Raw genomic sequence first — 20,396 nt, forward strand, 5'->3', positions numbered from 1 at the left:
CAATGGCCGACTCATCAAACTCGGACGTCATCTTCTGTATAGAACTTGAACTTGAACCCGGACTCAACAGTTAGCATCCTCGGCTCCGGATTGAACTTGAACTCGAACCTGTCTGCCTCCTTGTGGATGCCATCAAGCCTCTGGTTGACGTCCCTGATGCTGCTGCCTATCTCGTGGGCGAACACGGGTTACGCAGGCAGAAGAGCAATCGCTGGAAGAAATCCTGCATCTTTTCTATGCTCCTGCACGTGAGGGTGAAGATGGGGTTCCGTAGGCACATCAACCTGCACTCATCAGCCTTGAGTTGGCACAGGTCTAGGATGTCTGTGTGGCATCGTACATGGCGTCCTTGAGCTTCCTCACCCATCTTTGCACACTCTTGTCAGTGACGCGCACCTCCTCTCTGCATCCGCGAGGAAAGCTTTGAGGCATCCGGGATGGCGGCCATGGCTCCAGAGTACGATCTAGCTAGTACACAATACATGATCCCTCCGTTTCAGTGGGATGAGCTCAACCGGATCTCAAAGGAATATACTATAAGGGTTGGGATTCAACTCACACTCCTTTGCAACCAGATATGGGTTGAAGCGGGTCGAACCCATCCTAACCCACTTTGACTCCAGAACCAAACACATGAAAAAAGATTGCACGAGGAAAAAGAAGGAAAGAGAAATCGGCGACTCGTAGCAGGGATGACTGTACGTTGATTTGGTTGGTTCGGAGCTAATGTCTTAGAAGAAATATCTCTGTAGGATAAAGGAGAGAAAGTATTTTTATTGTGTCACGGCAGGAATAGAGCATTCGTCTAACGCGTTTGTCGTTGTCAAGATTAGCGGATCAAGACTTAGACTAGTAAATTTCTTTTATGCGCGTAAGGCTTCGGATGGTGGCGTGGGAGACACGGGGTTTAGACTGGTTCGGGCAAGGGAATGCCCTACGTCCAGTATCGGGAGCTGCTCGTGTTGCCCACGCGGGGTTCTGTAGTAGGGGTTACAGGAGTGCGAGAGAGGGAGCTGATCCCAGGTCTCTTGGGTGTACACTGATGCTCTAGGTGGGTATGAGTGTGTTTTGTGGCTTGGAGAACCTCCTTTGTCTCAGGCCCCCGGTTCTCCTTTTATAGCGCAAGGAGGCCACCAAGGTTACAGGCGAGACCGGGTGTATGGAGAAGTAAAAGAAATAAACAAAGCTAGGTAAAATACAACACAAGGGGAGGGACCAAGTCCCCAGGCCACCGGCATCCTCGCCGGCCTTCGGCTCCTGCCGGCGCGTCTGCCGGAGGAGGGCGGCCGCCGTCACGTCCCGTCGATGGTCTCCTCGGCGGCTGTCGCCGCCAGGCGTGATGATGGTGTTTTGTTGTGGCACCTGTGTCCGTTGGGGCATTAACGAGTCAAAGTTAATGCCCTCTCACCGTGTTATCTTGTCTAAGTTTAATTACATAGTCATGAAATTGATTAGATTTTGTTAACTTAATTGGCTTGTAAGCGGTAGGCAAGATGTCTTTGGTGATTGTGCTCTAGTCTTTTATGTTGATAGATTGAGGTTAATTCCCTCTCATTCGTGTTGCCTTGTCTAAGTTCAATACACTTATCAAGACAATTATTAAGATCTATTAATGTATCTAGGTTGCGTATAGTCAGCATCGGCTGGTCCTTGTTGTTATGTTCTAATCTTTTAACTTAGTAGATTGATGCCAATACCCTCTCATTCTTGTTACCTTGTATGAGTTCAATACACTTGTCAAGATATTGGCTAGATCTGTTAGCTTATCTGATAAGCATGTGGTTAACAAGGACTCCCCTTTATGGTTGTTGCGTTACAATGCTTTGTCTTAGCGCGTCGGCTGAGATAGCCGATGGCACATGCCATTAATGTTTTATTTATTTACACTGCATGCTTACATTAAATATCTATCTGTCATAGTGTTTATTCCAAGAATGCCTACCCATGAGTTCGAAAGGCTTCGTCGCCGATCGGCAATGTTTACCTTGTCAATTTTCAGGTCAAATTGACTGACAGGCCTTGCACCATTCGCGAGCTGATTTGGAGCCTGCACTGGAGGTAAGCAGATCTCCCAGATCATCCGTGTTGTTCAACGCAGAAGCCTGAAGTCCGGATTTTGCATCAACAGGTATAGAGAAACAAAAGGATCTAAGGAAATAAAACAAAAGAAAATTAAAGGGTATTGAGCTACGCAGACATAGCCAGAATCAAAGAGGGTTTGGCTCTGAGCAACAGTAAGGAGAATTCAGACATAAATTTTCTTTTACAAGCTTCGATTATAGGATCAATGTTACTGAAAATCCGTTCGTTTCTAGTGGACCATATGCTCCATAACATTAAAATGATGACCTCCATGAAGAACTGGACTTGAAGCTTGTCTTTGATGAGCTTGAAAATTTGAAGGAGGGGCCTTGTTGTTATGACTGACACCCCTATAGAGGCCCGTCAAGCCTTGGTAAAGTTACATCTTAAGAACATATGGGCAACCATTTCTAGCTTTTGAAGGATTCACAAGTCACAAGTATAAGAGTCTAGGATCATGTTTTTTCATCTAAGAAACTCTCTTGTGCTTAAACGGTCCTTGAGACTAACCAGAAGAATACCTCGTGTTTCATTTGGCATTTTGAACGTTTTGATGTCCAATGATAACGGGAAGCGGCAAGACGGTGATGTCTTGCAGTGTAGCATTGTCATTAGTTGACGGCCAAGAGCAGAAAAAATTATGAGAGAAGGAATGATAATGATTTAGCCAAGGTTGAGTGCCGATGTGATATACAACAAGGGAGAACTAGGAAATCGATGTTTGTCATGCACATCCATCCGTAGTAAGCTGAATGAAGTGGTTGACTAGAGAGAATGATGTGCCCAGTAAGTGATGCATATTCCATGACCACGGTATAGCTGGCAAAGATCACAAAGGAGAACTCTATCTTACTATTACTAATTGGAGGCTCCTTTTGAAGCCTCCAGGTGAAGCCACCTAGGATTACTAGGTGGACACTCTAAAAAAAGAGAGAAATCCTAGAAATTCTCACAAAAAAGCAAAACATCCAACCATCAATCTATAGCTTCAAATCATCATAGCCATTGGATCTATTATATTTTCTAAAAAATTACCCACCTATGCCATTATGAAAATAGTCTAAAGTAACCCCCTAAATCTATATATAAATTACCCACCCCACCTCTGCCATTATAGAAAATAAACTAAAGTAACCCCTAATCTTAATCAAAATTACCCACTTATGCCATTGTAAAAAATATTTAAAATAACCCCCTAATTTGCGACTGAATTGCCTACCACTATTACTTAAAAAACTTAAAGTAACCCCTTAAATTTGCATCTATATTACCCACACATGCTATTATTAAAAATAACATGAGGTAATAACCCTACGTAATGTACAACAATATATGATTCTAAATTATCTATATCTTGCACTATTGGTATACAATATAATAATTAAGATCTATACGTATGATGTGTGTCACCATTTATAATTAAAGATATAAAATGATGGGAATATAGATTTCTATGCTAAATTAAAGATATAAAGTGATTGCATAGAGTAATTATTAATTAAAAATTAATCAAAACTGAATAAAGATAGGTACATGTATTATGTTGAAGTATTGAAAAAATAAGAGAGTAGTAGGTAAACAATTTTGATCATTAGCTAAGAGTTTAACTTCTAAATAATTTTCAAATACAATAGCTTCTAAAAATATTAGTCCGTGCGGGAGCACGGGTTGATGGACTAGTATGTAAAATAATATGGGAACATTTATTTATGGGGCTACAACCACCGGATATTGGTGATCAAAGTAAAGAAAGGAGATTGTCACACCCGGTTTTAAGGACAAAACCAAGTGCTACCTATATGTATGCCAGGATCAAGTTTCATACATATAGTGACATCATAAGTGAATAACAGCAACAGTATCACGTAAAAAGATACAAATAAAGACTTACGAGACCATCAGAGATACACAGCTTAAATACTGAAAACGGAGACTCCAAACTTCACAGGCAATCGACTGGGGGTTGCGTACGCCTAGAACTCAGCATCATCTTCGGAACATTTCACACACCTTCTTCTTCTGAGCAGCAGTAAGCAAGGGTGAGTACACTTATGGTTGGTACTCAGCAAGGCCACAAGAAATAACCAGAATAACGATTTGAGTCCATCTTCAAGTTTAATTAATCATGTGAGGGTCCAGGCCGCTCTTAACCGTGAGCACGGCTGATCGATCAGTTTTACACTCTGCAGAGGTGGCACATCTTTACCCACAAGTCGCGTAAAAGTTCAAGGAACTTTGGACCCAACCATGCGGTGCTAGCTAGGCACCATACCACACTTCCGAGGTGTGATTGCATAGGGACGCTACGAGGCCTTTACAAAGATTCGCTAGCAATGTGGTAACCTGCTAAGGTTTCAGGTCGAAGCAGAACATAGCAGTCCCCTAGTTGGTATAGTGTCTTAGCAAAGCCCACTTCCCCCAAGAGCGAGTGCTATATCCCATCAACGCCTCCCCTCTTGCCCTTTCGGTAAGATCACCCCAGACTAGAGTTTCTAATTATTCAGCCAAGACCAGAGCCATTTAGTCTTGTGGTAGCACTGTTTTCCTGGGTGGTTCTCCATGTTCCGATAACATAATCATGATATTATTAACAAAGCATAGGTAGAAGGATGGTTAGGGACACTTGCCTTTCTCCAACAGAAAGTTACTCTTACTGCTTTTCAGCTCTTGCTCTCTTGAAGCTCTTACTCTTCAAAACTTCCGAATAGGGATCCTTCTACTCAGAGCAAACATCGGCACAAACATGCAAGCAACAAACAAGTACAACTAAGAACAATACACCAAAATAAAAGGAAAGCTTTAAAAGAGCGTACTAAACGACAAGGCTCGATCTAAGGTCACGCGAATGTAAGGAACGCTTAAAACGGAACTATGGTTGAAAAGATAAAGCTATCGAGCATTTTAAATTATAAAAGAAAGATGAGAGCTACAAGCTTCATTTATTTTAGTTGAGAAAAACAATGTAAAGATATTTCACAGAAATATCCTTAGTTAGAATTAATCAAGTCATATTTATATTTTCATAAGAAAAGACGGTGTAAAGCTTAGTCCAATTTTATTTATAAATATTTAAGTATAATTTATGCAATTTAAACATTTAATAAAAAAAATACATGTAGACATCTAAGCGTATAGCTTTACATTTCGACTTCAACTAAGTAGATTAAATTAAAAACATATTTATATTTATATTAGCCAAATTAATATTTAATTATGAAAACTCGAGATATAACCTATATATATTTTATTTAGAAAAAAAATTAAATAAACATTAATCAAATTGAATTTAATTTATGAAACACCAAGGTATAACTCTAAGTGGCTTTTAATTGAAAGAATTATTTGGACAGGCATTAATCAATTTAATATAAAATATATTTTCAAAAACATGTGTGAAGGAAAACTTTACCACTAACGTGTAATTTACATCATTATGAATCTAATGCAACTTGAACGGACAAAAACGGAATTAAAACGTAGAATCTATGGTTTAAACAAGGTTGTAGGGGTCTAAACATAATTAACCGTATACTTGGAGGGTTAGCTGAGAAGATTACCAAGACTCAGAGAATAGTCACTGCGAATAGATGGATCTTCGGGGTTAGATCTGCAAAAGAGGATGGCTTGGATCAGATTGCAAGGAACTGAAAGTTACAGGGGGTTTTCTACAAGGTTTGAAAGACACAAGAAATATGAACAAAAATTAACAGATTTTCCAGGGGCTAGATCGAAAAGCAGCGCTTCATCTTCTTCCTCACGCCAGGAGCATGGTGCAGCTCCTGGCCGGCGGCCTGCCGGCGTTCTGGTGCGGCGGACGCCCGGGCGGGTGGTGCAGCGCGATGCGCAGGGCAAGGAGGCGATGGTGCGCGTGCAGGCAATGGCACAAGCGAGCCGGAGGTGCTGGGCGAGCAGGATGAACGGACCAGGCGTGCTGGCCCAAGTTGCGTACAGAAACACAGAAACAGGAGGGAAAGAGAGAAGGAGGGGGTAGCCGGAAACGAAATCCGATCTCGCGCATGAACGGCAAAATGGAACGATATTGATGAGACGAACAAGATGGTGTGCTCACCTTCGGCCAGAGACGAACAATGGCGGCGGAAAAGCTCGCCGGAGTTGGGGAAGACGACGGAGCCGACATCGGATTCATGCAATTCACCACACCACGGCGTAGAGCTCGAAGAGAGGAACTCCATGGTGGTGTCGGTTTTCGCCGGAAGTCCACGGTTTCGCCGGAAAAGCTCGCCGGAGTTTGACGAAGACCGAACTTTGACTTCACATCTACGGAGTTAGGAGATGCAACTCGTGAAAAGGTTTGCAGATCTGAAATCCTCGCGTCGAGACGAACGCGGTGATATATATATAGGCCACACTCGGAAAAAGATATTTTCGAGTTGACTTTTTATTTTCGGAATTTCTGATTTTATTTATCTGCGCGAAAACAATTCCAGAAATAGCTGGACTCGTTTTCTAAAGCGAGAAAAATACCTAGAAAATTCCGAAAAATCTGAGATAAATCTCAGAGATGGATTGGGATACAAAGAATCCAAATAAAATACTTGGAGCTCGTGAAAAGGATTCTAAAGCCTTCCAAAAATTGGATTTAGCTCTAGGAAAAGGAGAATAATTTTCAGAAAAAGATGGAAAAAATCCTCACAAGGGTCTGGGCAACGTCTAAACGCATTTTTCAAACTTTTACACTCAAGAAACACCAAGATGCAGTGACATGAATGCACAGACATAGAACAACATTATTTAATTTAGAAAAGCAAACAATTAGTTTCCTATACTAAATTTCCTGTAAAGAAAAATAAATGTTGGGAAAATTTTAAAATGATGAGAAAATTATTGTTTATTTATTCTTTTTATTCACATCCTGAAATTTGGAAATTTCAGGGTGTGACAGAGATGATTACTTCTGGTGCTATACATTGAATCACTAACCTTAATCATGCATTGTACCTCAAACTCTCAAGCAAAAATTTACATCACCAGCCAAAATAAATGTCATATTCATGTTAAATATATATATATATATATATATATATTATTGTCAGTACGCACCAAAAAGTGTGTGTGTGTGTGTAAAAGGTACTCCCTTTTCTCTCCTATCATGTTCAAAAAATACAGAATATAATGATGGAAAAAAGCATAGACGACACTTTGGTCTGGGCCATTAGGACAAAAACAATTACAAGGATATGACTAAACAAAACTATTTGCATCCATTTATTTATAAATAAACATCCAAAAGTAGGTTAAAAAATAGTACCCACCCTATTTGTGCGGGCCACATTGCTAGTTTGACTCACAAGACTGATCATTTATAGCATGGGGAGATGGAAAGGGAGAAGAACACAGCGCTTTTATATTCCCCAGCATGCAGCTGGCAAGATTGTGGATGAGCATGACCATCACGAGCTGGTTAATAGCCATGGGATCGACGACGAACCTGGTTCCTCCAGCCTCAAAATGGGTTTTACGATTTCTCCGGACCATTTGGCAAGCTCGCTCTCCAAGTGTTGCTTGAGGCCGTCATCATAGGGACTGCTAAGCCAGACTTCCACCAGACCTTTTATCTTCTGTAGGCCAGAGAACCGCAGTGCTGACACACACCTGCAGCGAATCCTCAGCACCTTAAGATAAAAGTCATCGTGAAACGTTATTGTAGCTGGCAACCTGGCGTCATAAGAGATCTCGAGGAAGGATAAGATGACAGGATTTTGTCTACCAAAATGGAGGTCATGAAACTCTGACAAAAAAAGACGTGTATTCTCCGGCCAACCAGGACTGTCAACGAGATCTTGCTGCAACATAATCATCTGTAAACTCAATTTTGTGAGATTCTTAAGCTTTTTGGTCCATACTGGTAACTTGCTTACCAGCCCGTATAACTTAAGACTCCGTAGGTTCACTAGATGTTCGAAAGAGATGCCGTCCATGGTGCCAGCTTCATCGTCCTCATCGACCTGCATTCTCAATGACAACGATTCCAGATGGGCAAGACCTGAGATGGCTGAAAAAAGCTTCCAGATGTTGTCCCGGTTAATGCCTGACACTCCAAGTTTGTGCAACTGAGTAAGCTTCTTGAGCTCCTCTAGAATGGCGTCCCCTTTTCCAGTGCCAATATCAACGTCACCCAGCGTGTGCAAGTTAGAAAGTTTCCCAATACCTCTGGGCACCTTCACGCAATTATGAGAGCCATCGTCGAGATGGTGGTATCTGCTCAACTTGGACAACAAGCAGGACCCCAGCTGAGTAGCACATGGCCAGCTCATTGGCGTTGCGGTTAGTGATGGGTTCTCTGCTGCTTCTGTAGCTTGATGATGCTTGGTGGTACCAGCACGAATGTACTGCAGTTTCTCCAGCTTGATGATGCTCTCTGGTAGCTTCATCACAGATGTTTCCCTGATATCCAGAGTTTGGAGGTGCTTCAGATCGCCCAGGGAATCTGGCAGATGAGTGATTTCTCGGCACCTTCTCAGGGAAAGGAACTTCAAGCAGGGCAGCAGCTTCACCATCTGCTCGACGTCACCATTTGTTACACCTGAAGACACGTCCTCCAGATCAAGCACACGGAGCAGCCTCATCTTTTCAGAGATGAAGAACGATTTCCACTCACCAAACACTGTCAAAGATCGCAGCCGGGAAAAGTCAATGCTCTTAAACACATTTCTGTCTCTGTCCCAGCTTCGATCTATGGCAAGGTGACGTCCCGTGCGATGGAAGTTCTTTTCGCAATGGCCCTCTAGTGCAAAGACAAGATTATCTTCCATCGACTGTGATATGATGTATTCACGGAAGAAACCATTAACTTGGCACAATGGCATCCTCTTGGATTGCTGAACTGATGCTGCTGTTGTTTCTGTTGTTCGTGGCACCTGGACCATGCTTAGACTGACGAGCTTGGAAAAGGATATCTCCCCGTTTTTCTCTGCGGTGTTTTCTTTACTGTCTCTAGAGTATCCCTCCGCGATCCACCGTCTCACCAAACGCCTCCGCCGGATCGTGTGGTTCAGAGGGAAGATTGACAGGTAGAATATACATGGCTTGAGGATATCTGGGCAGGAACGGAAGTAGGAAAGCAACCAGGCAAACAGATCTTCTAGGCTTGGTTTGTCCTTCAACGCAGACACAAGGTTATCTTTTCTGAGAAAATCCCAAAAGAAATTGCGTCGCGATCATCACCAGCTATAGCGCATATAACTTTGGGAAGTCCACCACACTTGTGCAAGATTTGCATTTTGTCCTCGGTCCCTTGTCTCTGAAGGTTATATCTCTGAGAAACATATTGTCCAAATGATATATATATATATATATATATATATGAATAAATTTATTTATTACCAAAAAAAGATAACCATAACGATGGCATAAAAAAGAGTGTAAAATTTCTCTTAAAAAAAAACCAAAAACATCCCGCCCTGAGATATTATGCAGCTACCATGCAAATTTGGCATGTATAGATTACTGCATACTACAAGGTCAGTCTTGAATTGGATTTTGAAAATAGACTATTTGCTGGATTAGGTACATTTGTTAGTTACACCTTCCAATAAAAATGGACTATTAATTTGACGCAATACATTTATGAGACAAACCTTTTTCAAGATAAATGCTAAAGTTAACTGTTGAATCTAGCCGTGCCCTACAAATGCACGGGCCACCCCACTTGTTATTTCTAAATGATATAAGTTTGATGCTGACATTGTGCGTTTTTGTTGATGTCTAAGCACATGGACAACATTGTAAGTAATATGATTTAATTAGGATAAATAAGCTGTGATGTGGTCTAAGACGAAGAGGGAACATATGTTGTTATGACAAGTATCAAGTCGTTCTCCAGAGTCCAAAAAGTAAAATATGACCTTCATTCCTACCTTGATCCCAAATATCAGCCTATTTCAATTATGTATAAGAATTTAGGTGGTCTACCCATCACTTATTGTTGCAAACAGTAAGGTAGTTGGAATGTCTATTTCATTCAATAAGCACAACTATATAGGGGCAAAATAGGAAAGGGTGGGGTCAAATAGAGCTGCCACGATGTTTGCTGCTGGACATGTAAATATGGCATATATAAGATGCCATGCAAGAACGTTTAGTCTACATGACAGTGACTAAACGAAGAGAGAGAGCAAAACTATCTCTTCACCAAGAAATGGATTTGGCACATGATATGATGACCAGCACAATTGACAATGTTATATAAACAATGCTCTACCATTGTATATCTCGTCTATGTGTCATCATTAATTAGTATATAATTGTTGAGAAACGATGACATAATAAAAAAATCTCATTATATGAGCTATTTATATTACTGTCTTTATGTGACATGACAAAAACTTTTAGATGGTTGTTGTCTAACGGTTGTACATGCCCTAATTGTTGAGGTAATAGATATGCTAGATGGACTTCTATTGGGGATAATATAGTTCTCCATTTTTATTAAAGATTTTCTTGGTTTAGAAAGTGCTTGCATGAAGCTAACTAAACAAGGAATTTTGTGCATAAGATGTTAAATCTAATTCAAAGATGGAACTCATTGGTATACTGAAGGAATTATTAGAATTGCGGAATGCTTATTGCGAGTAAACGGACCTCTGCGATGAGTTCAAAGGCGCTGTCAACTCCGAGACCTTTGACATTCCACACATTCTTGCTGTTTGTTGCGCAGTATTGTGCGACACATTCTTCATTGGTAATGACAAATATATCCAAGCCGAATTTTTTGGTTCCTAGTTTCAAGGCAGCTTCTATCATGTCCCATTCTTCTGTAGATTGCAGACCGTCGATAACAATTGTGCATCCAAATTGTTCATGTAGATATTCACGGCACTCTTGAATTAGGTCTTTCATCGTTGACATCTGGCGGTCATGGAGATATCCAGGATTCAAATCCAAAAGTAAGCGCCATGACAAGTCCATCAAATCGAATGGATGGGATACATTCACCCAACCGAACTTGATATAAGGATCTTCAATCCGCATCTCGTAGCAGAGATGTTTGACAAGAAATGATTTGCCAACACCAGACATCCCCCACACAGAGGACACAGGCCCAGTACGACGAGACCTGCGCATAGAGAAACAAAGTAAATCCGCCTCTTGGCCAACAAGTGGATGTTTGTCCAGCCATTCACGAGCAGTTTCCCGCAAGTCCGCCACGGTTTGCTCAACTTTTCCGGGCGCATCCTGCAAAGAATTGGAAAGAGCATTGTCAATTGGGTTTATTTATTGTGTCAAAATTACATCCTTGTAGAAGACAACATACATGCTCCGAGTGAAGTAAAATGCATCCAACAAAGACAAACATACACGCGTGCAGTATTATGCTTTATTTGTAGCATCCATGCAGCAAAAGGTTAAGAAGCATGAATCAGTTTTATATCACCTGGGCAAAATGATCTGAGTATTCAATAACACACTTTGACTATCAATATATATCATATATTATAATACTCATGACCATAAAATTGGCATCATATGAAAGTGCTTTCAAATTGGAATGATATGATAAAAGTTTGTACGGTATAAAATTTACAAATCCTTGATAATCCATTGATACCATGTTGTATAGTTAGAAAATTTGAATGTTGGATCTTCGAAACACCCAGTGTTCGATAGGCACATCCTTCTAGATAAACCATTCTTTACTTTAGAGGTCAAATCAAAATGTTGGATAATTCTGCGATCCACAAATTAATCACCTATGTACAACCATGCCATATACTACACGATGCTAACCGCAATTTGTGGTTGCCTGAACACTTGCGTCTCAGTCCCACAGACCATCCGTTGCTTCCACAGTTTAACCTAGAGTAATCACCGCCATCCGCAGCTTGTTCAGTACCCCTTTCATAGTTTTTTCTTTTGCGGAATTCATAGTTCTTCCTCGTGATCCTATAATTTAACTGTTTTGAATTTCTCAACCCCTATGCATCAACTATTTACAAACGCAAAATGATGAAAAATAATAATGGCATAATTGGCATGTAAACTAAGTTTTGTAGAATTACATTATGAAGCACAAGTCAGGAATGTGATAACAGTCAAATACGTGCATTGCAGACCACGTTGATGCAAAAATGTAATGGAAGTAGAAGAGCGAGTATATCATTTTATTGGAAATAATTGAGCATACCTCCTCGACAAGGGCATAGACAGAGTGATGAGCCGAGATTTTTTCAAGCTCCAATAGTCGGTGTGGATGCCTGACACAAAGGCTTGCAACTTCAAACTGATGCGTGCTGACGATGATGCAGCTGCCGTTCTTGTTGTCTGGCAGGTAAGCCCTTACCGCCTCCCAGTCATCCATGGTGGTCACGTCTTCAAGGACAACAAGGTAATTTTGACGGCACATTTGCTTCATGAATTCGTTGATCAGAACGCCTTCTGTGGCCACCGTCATCTTCACAACAAAATCTACGGTAGCGCTTTCTTGTGGACTATAGCTTCTGCAAAATTGGGCCACCAAGCGCCTGATAAATTCCCGGGCATTGAAAGGATGCATCAGCTTCACCCAGGCGCGGCATCTGAAGTTGGTGCAGATTTGTGTGTCTTCATAGGCCTTCTTGATGACGGACGCCATCCCAACTGTTCCTAACAACGAGATCACTTGAAGGGCATGGTCACCTTTCCCGCTGATCAACTTGACGAGTGCCACAGGTGGCCAGATGGGCTCCCTGGCGGCTTCCCTCGCTGTGGCGGAACGAGGGAGGATGTTTGATGCTGTTGCGCTGGCCGCACCCTGCTGATGCGTCTGCTCGGCAGGCTTGGAGCCAGGGTTACCGGTGTGGTTGTAGCGCAGGTTCCGCTGACCCATGGCCTCGACCCTAGCCTTGAGTAGCTCTATACCAGCGACAGCGTTGTCCAAGGCCACGGCCGGCGCCGCCGCTGGTACCCAGGAGGGGAGCATGCGGCGCCACCAGCTCGATTTGTTGTCCAGGTAGAGAATGGAGTCAATGCAGTCCTCCACGTCCAGGGCCATGTCGCGGACCTGCCTCACGCAAGTCGTCGTCATATCGTCCGCGACACGATCCTTGGCAACGTTGAGGAAGGAATGCATCATCTCGAACTCGTCCGAGACAAGCATAAGGTCACGCTGAACGCTCTTCTGCAGCTGCTTCTCCTCCTCAATAGCGGACTTGGCAATATTCACCGTCTCCTTGACCGCCGACTTCGCCAAACCCAGCACAAGGTCCGCCATTGCACTCCCGTTCACTCTTCGATCTGTGTGAGGGGAGGTGGGTGGGTGGGTGGGTGGTGTACAAGATAGAACCTGGTGACGATGCTTGCAAATATATATTATGCTTCAAAATCATGCATGACATCGGCTGCAAGACAGAAAATTTGCACATTATAAAACAAGAGTGTCGCAGTAAAAGAAGCCAGTTAGATTCCCTAATTAAATTAACAGTGGGCTTTCCCTTATGGTCTTATTTTTAGGGCTAAAAGTTGCTTATTTGGAGGAACTAACCTCAATCCTACCTGTTTGGTTCCATGAGCAAAACAACATTTAATAAGGTGAAGAATGATTTGTTTACCTCTAATCATTGCGACGCGTGGGGGGAGAGAGAGGAATCAGATAGGCATTGAATGAGAGCAATGGGTGTCCAGTGCACCTTTTAGTCCAAATAAGCAACCCAAAATTACCTTATGGACTAAACTTTAAAAGCTAAACTTTAACTTAAATAAGCAAGGATGTTCGGCTCTTTATTTGGTACTATAAAAGGGACTAAAATTTAATCTCTAAAGTTTAGCAAGGGTACAGCCCCTTAATCTTCGCCGGCCAAGCACTTAAATTAAGCTAGGTCAGACAGCTGATGCATCGAACGCAGCAGCAGTGAAAAACAAATAAAGGCCAGTGTGCTCTGTAAGAAATATAAACCAATAAAATACATCTTGGCAGAATGGGGTCAAGTGGGTCTATAGTCTATTCTTGTGGCAGTAAGCTGATCCTTTATAATACCGCTGGATCGGATCTCGATCTCCTTGATTAGCGCTCCACTAGCCCACTAATGCTTGTCTCGTACTCCAACCACCGATACCCAGCCCAAAAACTATGCATCGGGGATTCACTTAACTTTTTATTATTTCGAGGTCTAATTAATAACACTGTTTGGATTACGTATGGGTTGCCTGCTGCTGGTAAATACATCTATTTATCTTTCAGCAAAAGCATGCCTGCTGGGAAATATTAGTTCTGAAATCTGAGCGCATACCAGCTGTCAGTTAACATATTGTCTGTCAGCAAATCCCTGCCAGAGCTTACGATAAGTGGTCCGTCAGCAGACGTCATCCCCCAACGGATAAAGTACCCCATATTGCCTTCTTCAAGTTTCATGATGAATGCAATTCTCACACCTTGAAATTTTTGGATCTCACGAGGTGATTAGGAGGAATAATTAAACAATCATTTTCTCGTAATTTTAAAATTTTTCAACATTTGTTTCTTGACAGAAAATTTAGTGTAGGAATATAATTGGTTGTGTTTCCTAAACTAAATGAGGTTGTTCTATGTGTGTGCATTCATGCCCATGCATCTTGGTGTTTATTGAGTGCAAAGGTTTTAAAATGCCTCTAGACGACGACAAGGTTCTTCTGAGAATTTACCAGTTTTTTCTGGAAATTATTCTCATTTTCCTAGAGCTAAATTCTTTTCACGAGCTTCAGTTATTTTATTTAGACTCCTCGTGTCCCAAACTATCTCTAGGAATTTTTCTGGAATTTTTAGGATTTTCAGAGTATTTTTTGTGGGTTTTATTGAATTATCTGGATTTTCCTTTATACGGGAAATTACTTCTGAAAAGAAAAAGAAAAGAAAACCTCAACCTACCCTTTTGGGTTAAGCCCGCACCCACAAGCTCTACCATGGCCCAACTCTCCTTCCCACCCTCGGGCCTCATTGGCTCAGCCCAGTCCAGGCCCGACCAGCCCAGCCAGGCCCAACCGGGACCATCTGCTCTACAGCTCTCTCCCAAGCTGCACAGGCAAGCAACGCCACCACCAAACCTTTTTGGTGTGTGTGCCACGCCAGGCGCAACCACCGGCGCCCTATCAATAGCGAAGCCCGACCCCCGCACGCCACTGCCATCCTCGCAAGCCACCCTGCCTCGCCTGTGCTGCACCGCCGCCTTGCAAGCCCGCCAGCCGAGTCGGGCACCGCCACCGACTTTCCACTCGATTCACCAGCTCCGCTGCCCGCCGGACGAAGCCGGCCCCTTCTAGAGCTTCGGGACGTCGTACAACGGTAGAAGCACCATCGGTGTAGCCTGGGAGGATGAGCCACAGCGACGGCTGCGTTCTCTCACCGTATTAACTCACGTACACGTAAGATGAACTAGCTTTGCTGGCGGTATACAGACGCCCTCGCAACCACCGTGTACGTGCCCTAATCTGTCCTGAAAATTCTAGAATGCCTTATATTAGGATAGAGGGACAGAGGTGGTACTCTTCAAATATCTAGCCCAAAAACCATGTCAAGAACTTACAACATGCCTATAAATACCCGACTCAATTCATTGCATGCTGCGACACTCCTACCTTTTGCCTTTTTCTTAACAAATCCTTGCAATGTAAATATAAATCATAAGCAAATCAAATCAATCGAAATTTTTTATATATCGTTTCTTTGTAAATAGCCACACCAAGAACAATGTCTTGTAGTCTGAACAGACGAAAATGGTGGATGCCTTGGCTTGCTCAGGTGGCTTCTCAAACTTGTAGTCTTAATTGATGAAAATGGTAATTGCTTTGACTTGCTCGGGTGTTTTTTTGAGCCCTGGCAACCTGCCAATTGCCTCACCAAACAAGTTGATAGCTAGAGTTGCCCAAGCTCAAAAAGATTATTGTTCTTTTCTCCTTCAATAATGATTTTGCTCCCATGTTTTGTGAAGCGCTTTCCACGATTGTTTTCACAACATGTTCCATACTTATAGCTCAATGCAATGCAAAAGCATCCACATATTCCAATATTAATTCACTGGTATGTGGAATATCCAACACCTTCTTGGATTCTAAAAATTTTGTGCCCAAGTATCAATATCAGGTGCAACATTTTCGTGTCAGTTTACCTGTCCGCATTGCTTCACATATCCGTACCTTGTCAAGAAAGGTCTATTTTCCTGACAGAGATTTCATTACCGTCAGTGCAATGTGACCTTCCACAATAGCCTGTTGCCGCTTGGTGTCCATTGTGCTGCCACGGACGGAGTGATCCCTTTTACAGTTTCTTTCTTTTGTTTTCTGTGGAGGACTTGAGAAGAGTCCGGTTTTCTAGAGAATACTTTGTGCAAATGAACAGAAGTAATGTTCCTCCCTTCTATACGAAGTTCACGTTAGGTGAGTACTCGATCATGTTATTAATTTAATACTAGATACTCCTCGCTCCATATGGTTGCGTGAGTCCGCGAAACTTGCTGACATTGGCTTCTAGAGCGAGGAAATATGTTAACAGGAATGAGAATATATAACAAGCAGCTCGTACAACTAAGTGCGCGCCTTATCACCTAATCACCTAGCCAAGCATCTAATCACGTGGGGTACCTTTTTTTATTTGTCTCCTCTTTGAGTATCCTATGCTTGACTTGAACCTAGTCTTGCGTAACCAATCCATCTTCTCCCGGGTTACTTTACAAGTTTTGAACTGAATCAACATAAGGGGCCTCTCATATCAGAACCTCGCTTTGCTCCCTTTCGTTGTGTTCTCCCAGCTAGGATCCCTCAACTGTTTTTCTCGGCCCCGAGGTTAGTACCTTTAATCAAGAAGCTGGTGTTTTTTCTGTTCCACAAACAGTTAAACATATCTATGTATATTTTGTAATTATGTCTAGTTGTAATACAACTGTTTTGTTTGGATAAAAGATCTAGTTGTAACGATATGAGTTGTAGCAGCTTAAATCTATATCTAAAATCATCAGAAATGGACACTGGTTCGAGCACGCCAAGCCTGCTGAGTACAGTGCCGAAGGATCTATCAGCAGCATTCCTGCGTGATATTACGGATGGTTTTTCCACTGACAGAGAAATAGGACAAGGGGCGTTTGGAACAGTTTATAAGGTATGTTTACGACCTTTTCTGCGTTTTTCAGAAACTGGTAGGCATGCCAATATATAGTATATGGACGGTTAAACAGGGAATCCTCCCAGAAGGGGATTGTATTGCTGTGAAGAAGCTTGTGGATGAGGACATATATGACAAACAATTTCAAAATGAGATTACGCATCTTATGAATGTCTGTCATGAAAATATTGTGAGGATAGTTGGCTTCTGCCAAGAACGTGAAAAGAAAGTTGTGGAGCATAATCGAAGATATATTATTGTAGACTCAGTTGAAAGATTTATCTGCTATGAGTATTTACCAAATGGGAGCATTGATAAGTGTATATTTGGTACGGTAATTTTTTATCTTTTCTTTCTTTCTTCACTCATACTTTTTAATTTGGAGTGTGGATATCAATTGTTATATATTACTTCAGTTTCCTGCACTAAAATATTATTCTCTCCATCCCAAATTACTATTGCTTTTGTTTTTTCTAGATATATAGTTTTTATATGCACCTAGATATATATTATCTCTAGGTACATAGAAAATGTTATGTATCTAGAAAAGTCAAAATGAATAGTAATTTGGGACGGAGGGAGTATGATGGAACTGATTATGGTTCAGGCTATGAACATACGCTTTCTAGTCACTATGTTATGAAAATTGATGTTTTGGAGGTCCTTATACCAGATTACTCATAGAGGATCTATCCTTTTTTCTTTCTTCAGATGATACACTTAATTGGGCTACACGCTTCAAAATTATTAAGGGGATCTGCCAAGGTTTACATTTCCTACATGAGGGAATGGAAACACCTACAATTCATATGTCTCTTCAGCCTGCCAATGTATTGTTGGATGATAGAAAGGTGCCTAAAATTACAGATTTTGGTTCGTCGAGAGTCTTTGGTCGTGCTGATAAATCAATGATGATCACACAAAACCCTGTGGGAGTAATGTAAGTTTAATTCAGATAGTGCAATAAGAGTACTTTCCCATCAAGTAACAATGCTTACGAAACTCTTGTTGGTAATGTCATTCAGTGGATACATGGCTCCAGAATATCTTTATAGAGGTGAAATCTCAACCCAAGCAGACATATATAGCCTAGGCTTAATGATAATCGAGATCACAACTAGGAAGAAGAATTATTCAGACGATCGAGACAAGTCTGCCCAGAGATTTATTGATGAAGTAAGGCAGTGTTGATGATTAGTTGATTACAAAATAATTTTCATAGAAGCATGTGTTACATTTATTTCGTGTATCCGTTTTTACAAAAGATATATTTTTATTTTTATTTCGTGGTTTATTAGTGAGTATTATGAGTTGAGTTATGTAGGTGCGCCAGACATGGACGGATGATGTGTACATTTTATCCAAATACTCCCAATTGGATGCAGGCTTACTGCAAGAAGTAAAGGCATGCATTCAAACTGGGCTTAAGTGTGTGGATATTGATCGCAAGAGAAGACCTTCCATATCTGAAATTGTTAGACTGCTCAATGCTGCATGGTAAACGGTGGACGAGGTATGACTAGGAATAGCATACATTCCCTCTGGTCTTTGCACATACTTACCAAATTTTACTTTGCACATATATATTTAAAGTCCTTAATATTTATGGGATTTTGCAAGTGTTGCTCAATACAATTCCACAAATACAACTTGCATGCTTTCAAACTTAATAATGTAAAAGTTATTGATGTTTTTAATTTTTAATCTTTGACAAAACCTTGTCCTAAACAACATGTTTTTTATGACTGGAGTTACGGGGTGTTTGGATACGAGGTGTTAAACTTTAACAGTGTCACATCGGATGTTCGGATACTAATTAAGAGAACTAAACATGAGCTAATTATAAAACTAATTGCAGAACCCTGTGCTAATTCGCGAGACGAATCTATTAAGCCTAATTAATCCATCATTAGCAAATGGTTACTGTAGCACCACATTATCAAATCATGGACTAATTAGGCTTAATAGATTCATCTCGCGAATTACACTCTATCTGTGCAATTAGTTTTGTAATTAGCCTATATTTAATACTCCTAATTAGCATCTAAACATCCGATGTGACGGGTGTTAAACTTTAACACCTGGTTCCAAATAGGCCCTTAGTATATGATCACTAATAGTTTTCTTAGTTTTTTGAGAGGAGAGGAGTTTTCATAGTTTTACATGCAACAACTACATATGATCACTATTAGTGGAATCTTGTACTTCTATATATGGCAAACTGATCAGGTGATCTTAACATGCTATCTCAAACTACAGGTCTACATATATACCGTGTTCGCATCATGAATAAAAGTTGTCATTGTGGAGAAGACATGGCCAAGATGAAATAAAGCATGCTCTATTATTTCTAGAAGACCTGAACTTTTCTATCACAACTAAGATTCCTTTGATGTAATTTCATTGTGGAAGCTACATTTACTCCTCTTTTGGAGATTGACACTCCAAAAGTGATTTTCGAAGACACCCCATTTACGGCACAGGTGGTCCACAAGGGAATACGCTAGGGTCCTCAGTCATGGAAAGCCTATAGAAATGAGTTTCCAGAGAATGTTGGTTCAGCCGATCATGTCTGAAAAAGGTTGCTGACTTAAGTGACTGCGTTAGGAAATCCCCATTACTAGACGTAGACACTTAAGCTGATGGACTAGAAATTGATTTCAAGAGATGGTTCCTCAATTTGGGCTGCCTCTAGAAACTGTTTTCCACAAGAGGCAAAAGAAAAGGTCATCCCATTTCCGTTATCAATAGGTTTGTGGTGGGATGGCAAGGGGGGATGTTGTTGTGGGTTTAAAGGTTGACACCCCCCCCCACACACACACACACATTTCACGCAAAAAATTGCATGTGTGGTGCAGCTCAATGGTTTTTACAAATCTTTTTGTAGTTTTTCCATGCCCAATGTTATCGTAGACAGACCGACATAACCAATGTCATGTGGAAATGCATTTTTAGAGGTAATTAATTCCAGAGGTAGTGAACTTAGGGAACTTCCTCTAAAAATGTCTTTTCTTAATACGATTGATTGTCCACCTATGAAAATGCACCATTTCCATATGCGATGTCACACCTGGTTTTAAAAATAAATCAAATGTACACCATATGTGTGCCAGGATCAAGTTTCAAACATACAACAAGCCAATAGTGAATAACAGATACAGTATCATGTACTAACGAGTTCAACTAATACAAAGTGACATAAATCTCTAAACAAAATAAACATACAAACGTCTCCTAGCAGCGGATTACC

General features: G+C 41.2%; 2 protein-coding genes across 5 annotated transcripts in view; one reads left to right on the forward strand and one right to left on the reverse strand.

The window, feature by feature from the left end:
• LOC101771196 (indole-2-monooxygenase) overlaps window positions 1-20,396 on the reverse strand; it is a 103,643-nt gene that overhangs the window by 42,227 nt on the left and 41,020 nt on the right. The window contains exon 7 of the mRNA XM_012848289.1: window positions 5,532-5,558. Within this exon, the coding sequence (XP_012703743.1) occupies window positions 5,532-5,558 (27 nt within the window). The remainder of the gene's footprint in view (window positions 1-5,531; window positions 5,559-20,396) is intronic.
• On the forward strand, window positions 16,604-19,623 carry LOC105915020 (cysteine-rich receptor-like protein kinase 29). Of its 4 annotated transcripts, none has more exons than XR_002678817.1 (7): window positions 16,604-16,830; window positions 16,978-17,143; window positions 17,220-17,475; window positions 17,858-18,086; window positions 18,172-18,322; window positions 18,532-18,659; window positions 19,406-19,623. XR_002678817.1 is itself a non-coding variant. In XM_022829107.1 (7 exons), exons 2-6 carry the CDS (start codon window positions 17,006-17,008, stop codon window positions 18,645-18,647), a joined length of 951 nt encoding a protein of 316 aa, XP_022684842.1. In that variant the 5' UTR covers window positions 16,604-16,830; window positions 16,975-17,005; the 3' UTR covers window positions 18,648-18,659; window positions 19,406-19,623. The 4 variants fall into 4 exon arrangements, 3 of the variants coding, with proteins under 3 accessions (XP_022684842.1, XP_022684841.1, XP_012703815.1); XM_022829107.1 differs by having other exon boundaries at window positions 16,975-17,143; window positions 18,471-18,659; XM_022829106.1 differs by having other exon boundaries at window positions 18,471-18,659.

The sequence above is a fragment of the Setaria italica genome, chromosome VIII (genome assembly GCF_000263155.2).
Source record: "Setaria italica strain Yugu1 chromosome VIII, Setaria_italica_v2.0, whole genome shotgun sequence".
NCBI classification, from domain to species: Eukaryota; Viridiplantae; Streptophyta; class Magnoliopsida; order Poales; family Poaceae; genus Setaria; species Setaria italica.

Bases quoted from the DNA above. Each gene is read 5' to 3' on its own strand.
- LOC105915020 (XM_022829107.1), top strand. From the start codon at position 17,006: ATGGACACTGGTTCGAGCACGCCAAGCCTGCTGAGTACAGTGCCGAAG. The intron at 17,144-17,219 runs GTATGTTTACGA...ACGGTTAAACAG, and splicing joins CGTTTGGAACAGTTTATAAG to GGAATCCTCCCAGAAGGGGA. The intron at 18,323-18,470 runs GTAAGGCAGTGT...TGAGTTATGTAG, and splicing joins CCCAGAGATTTATTGATGAA to GTGCGCCAGACATGGACGGA.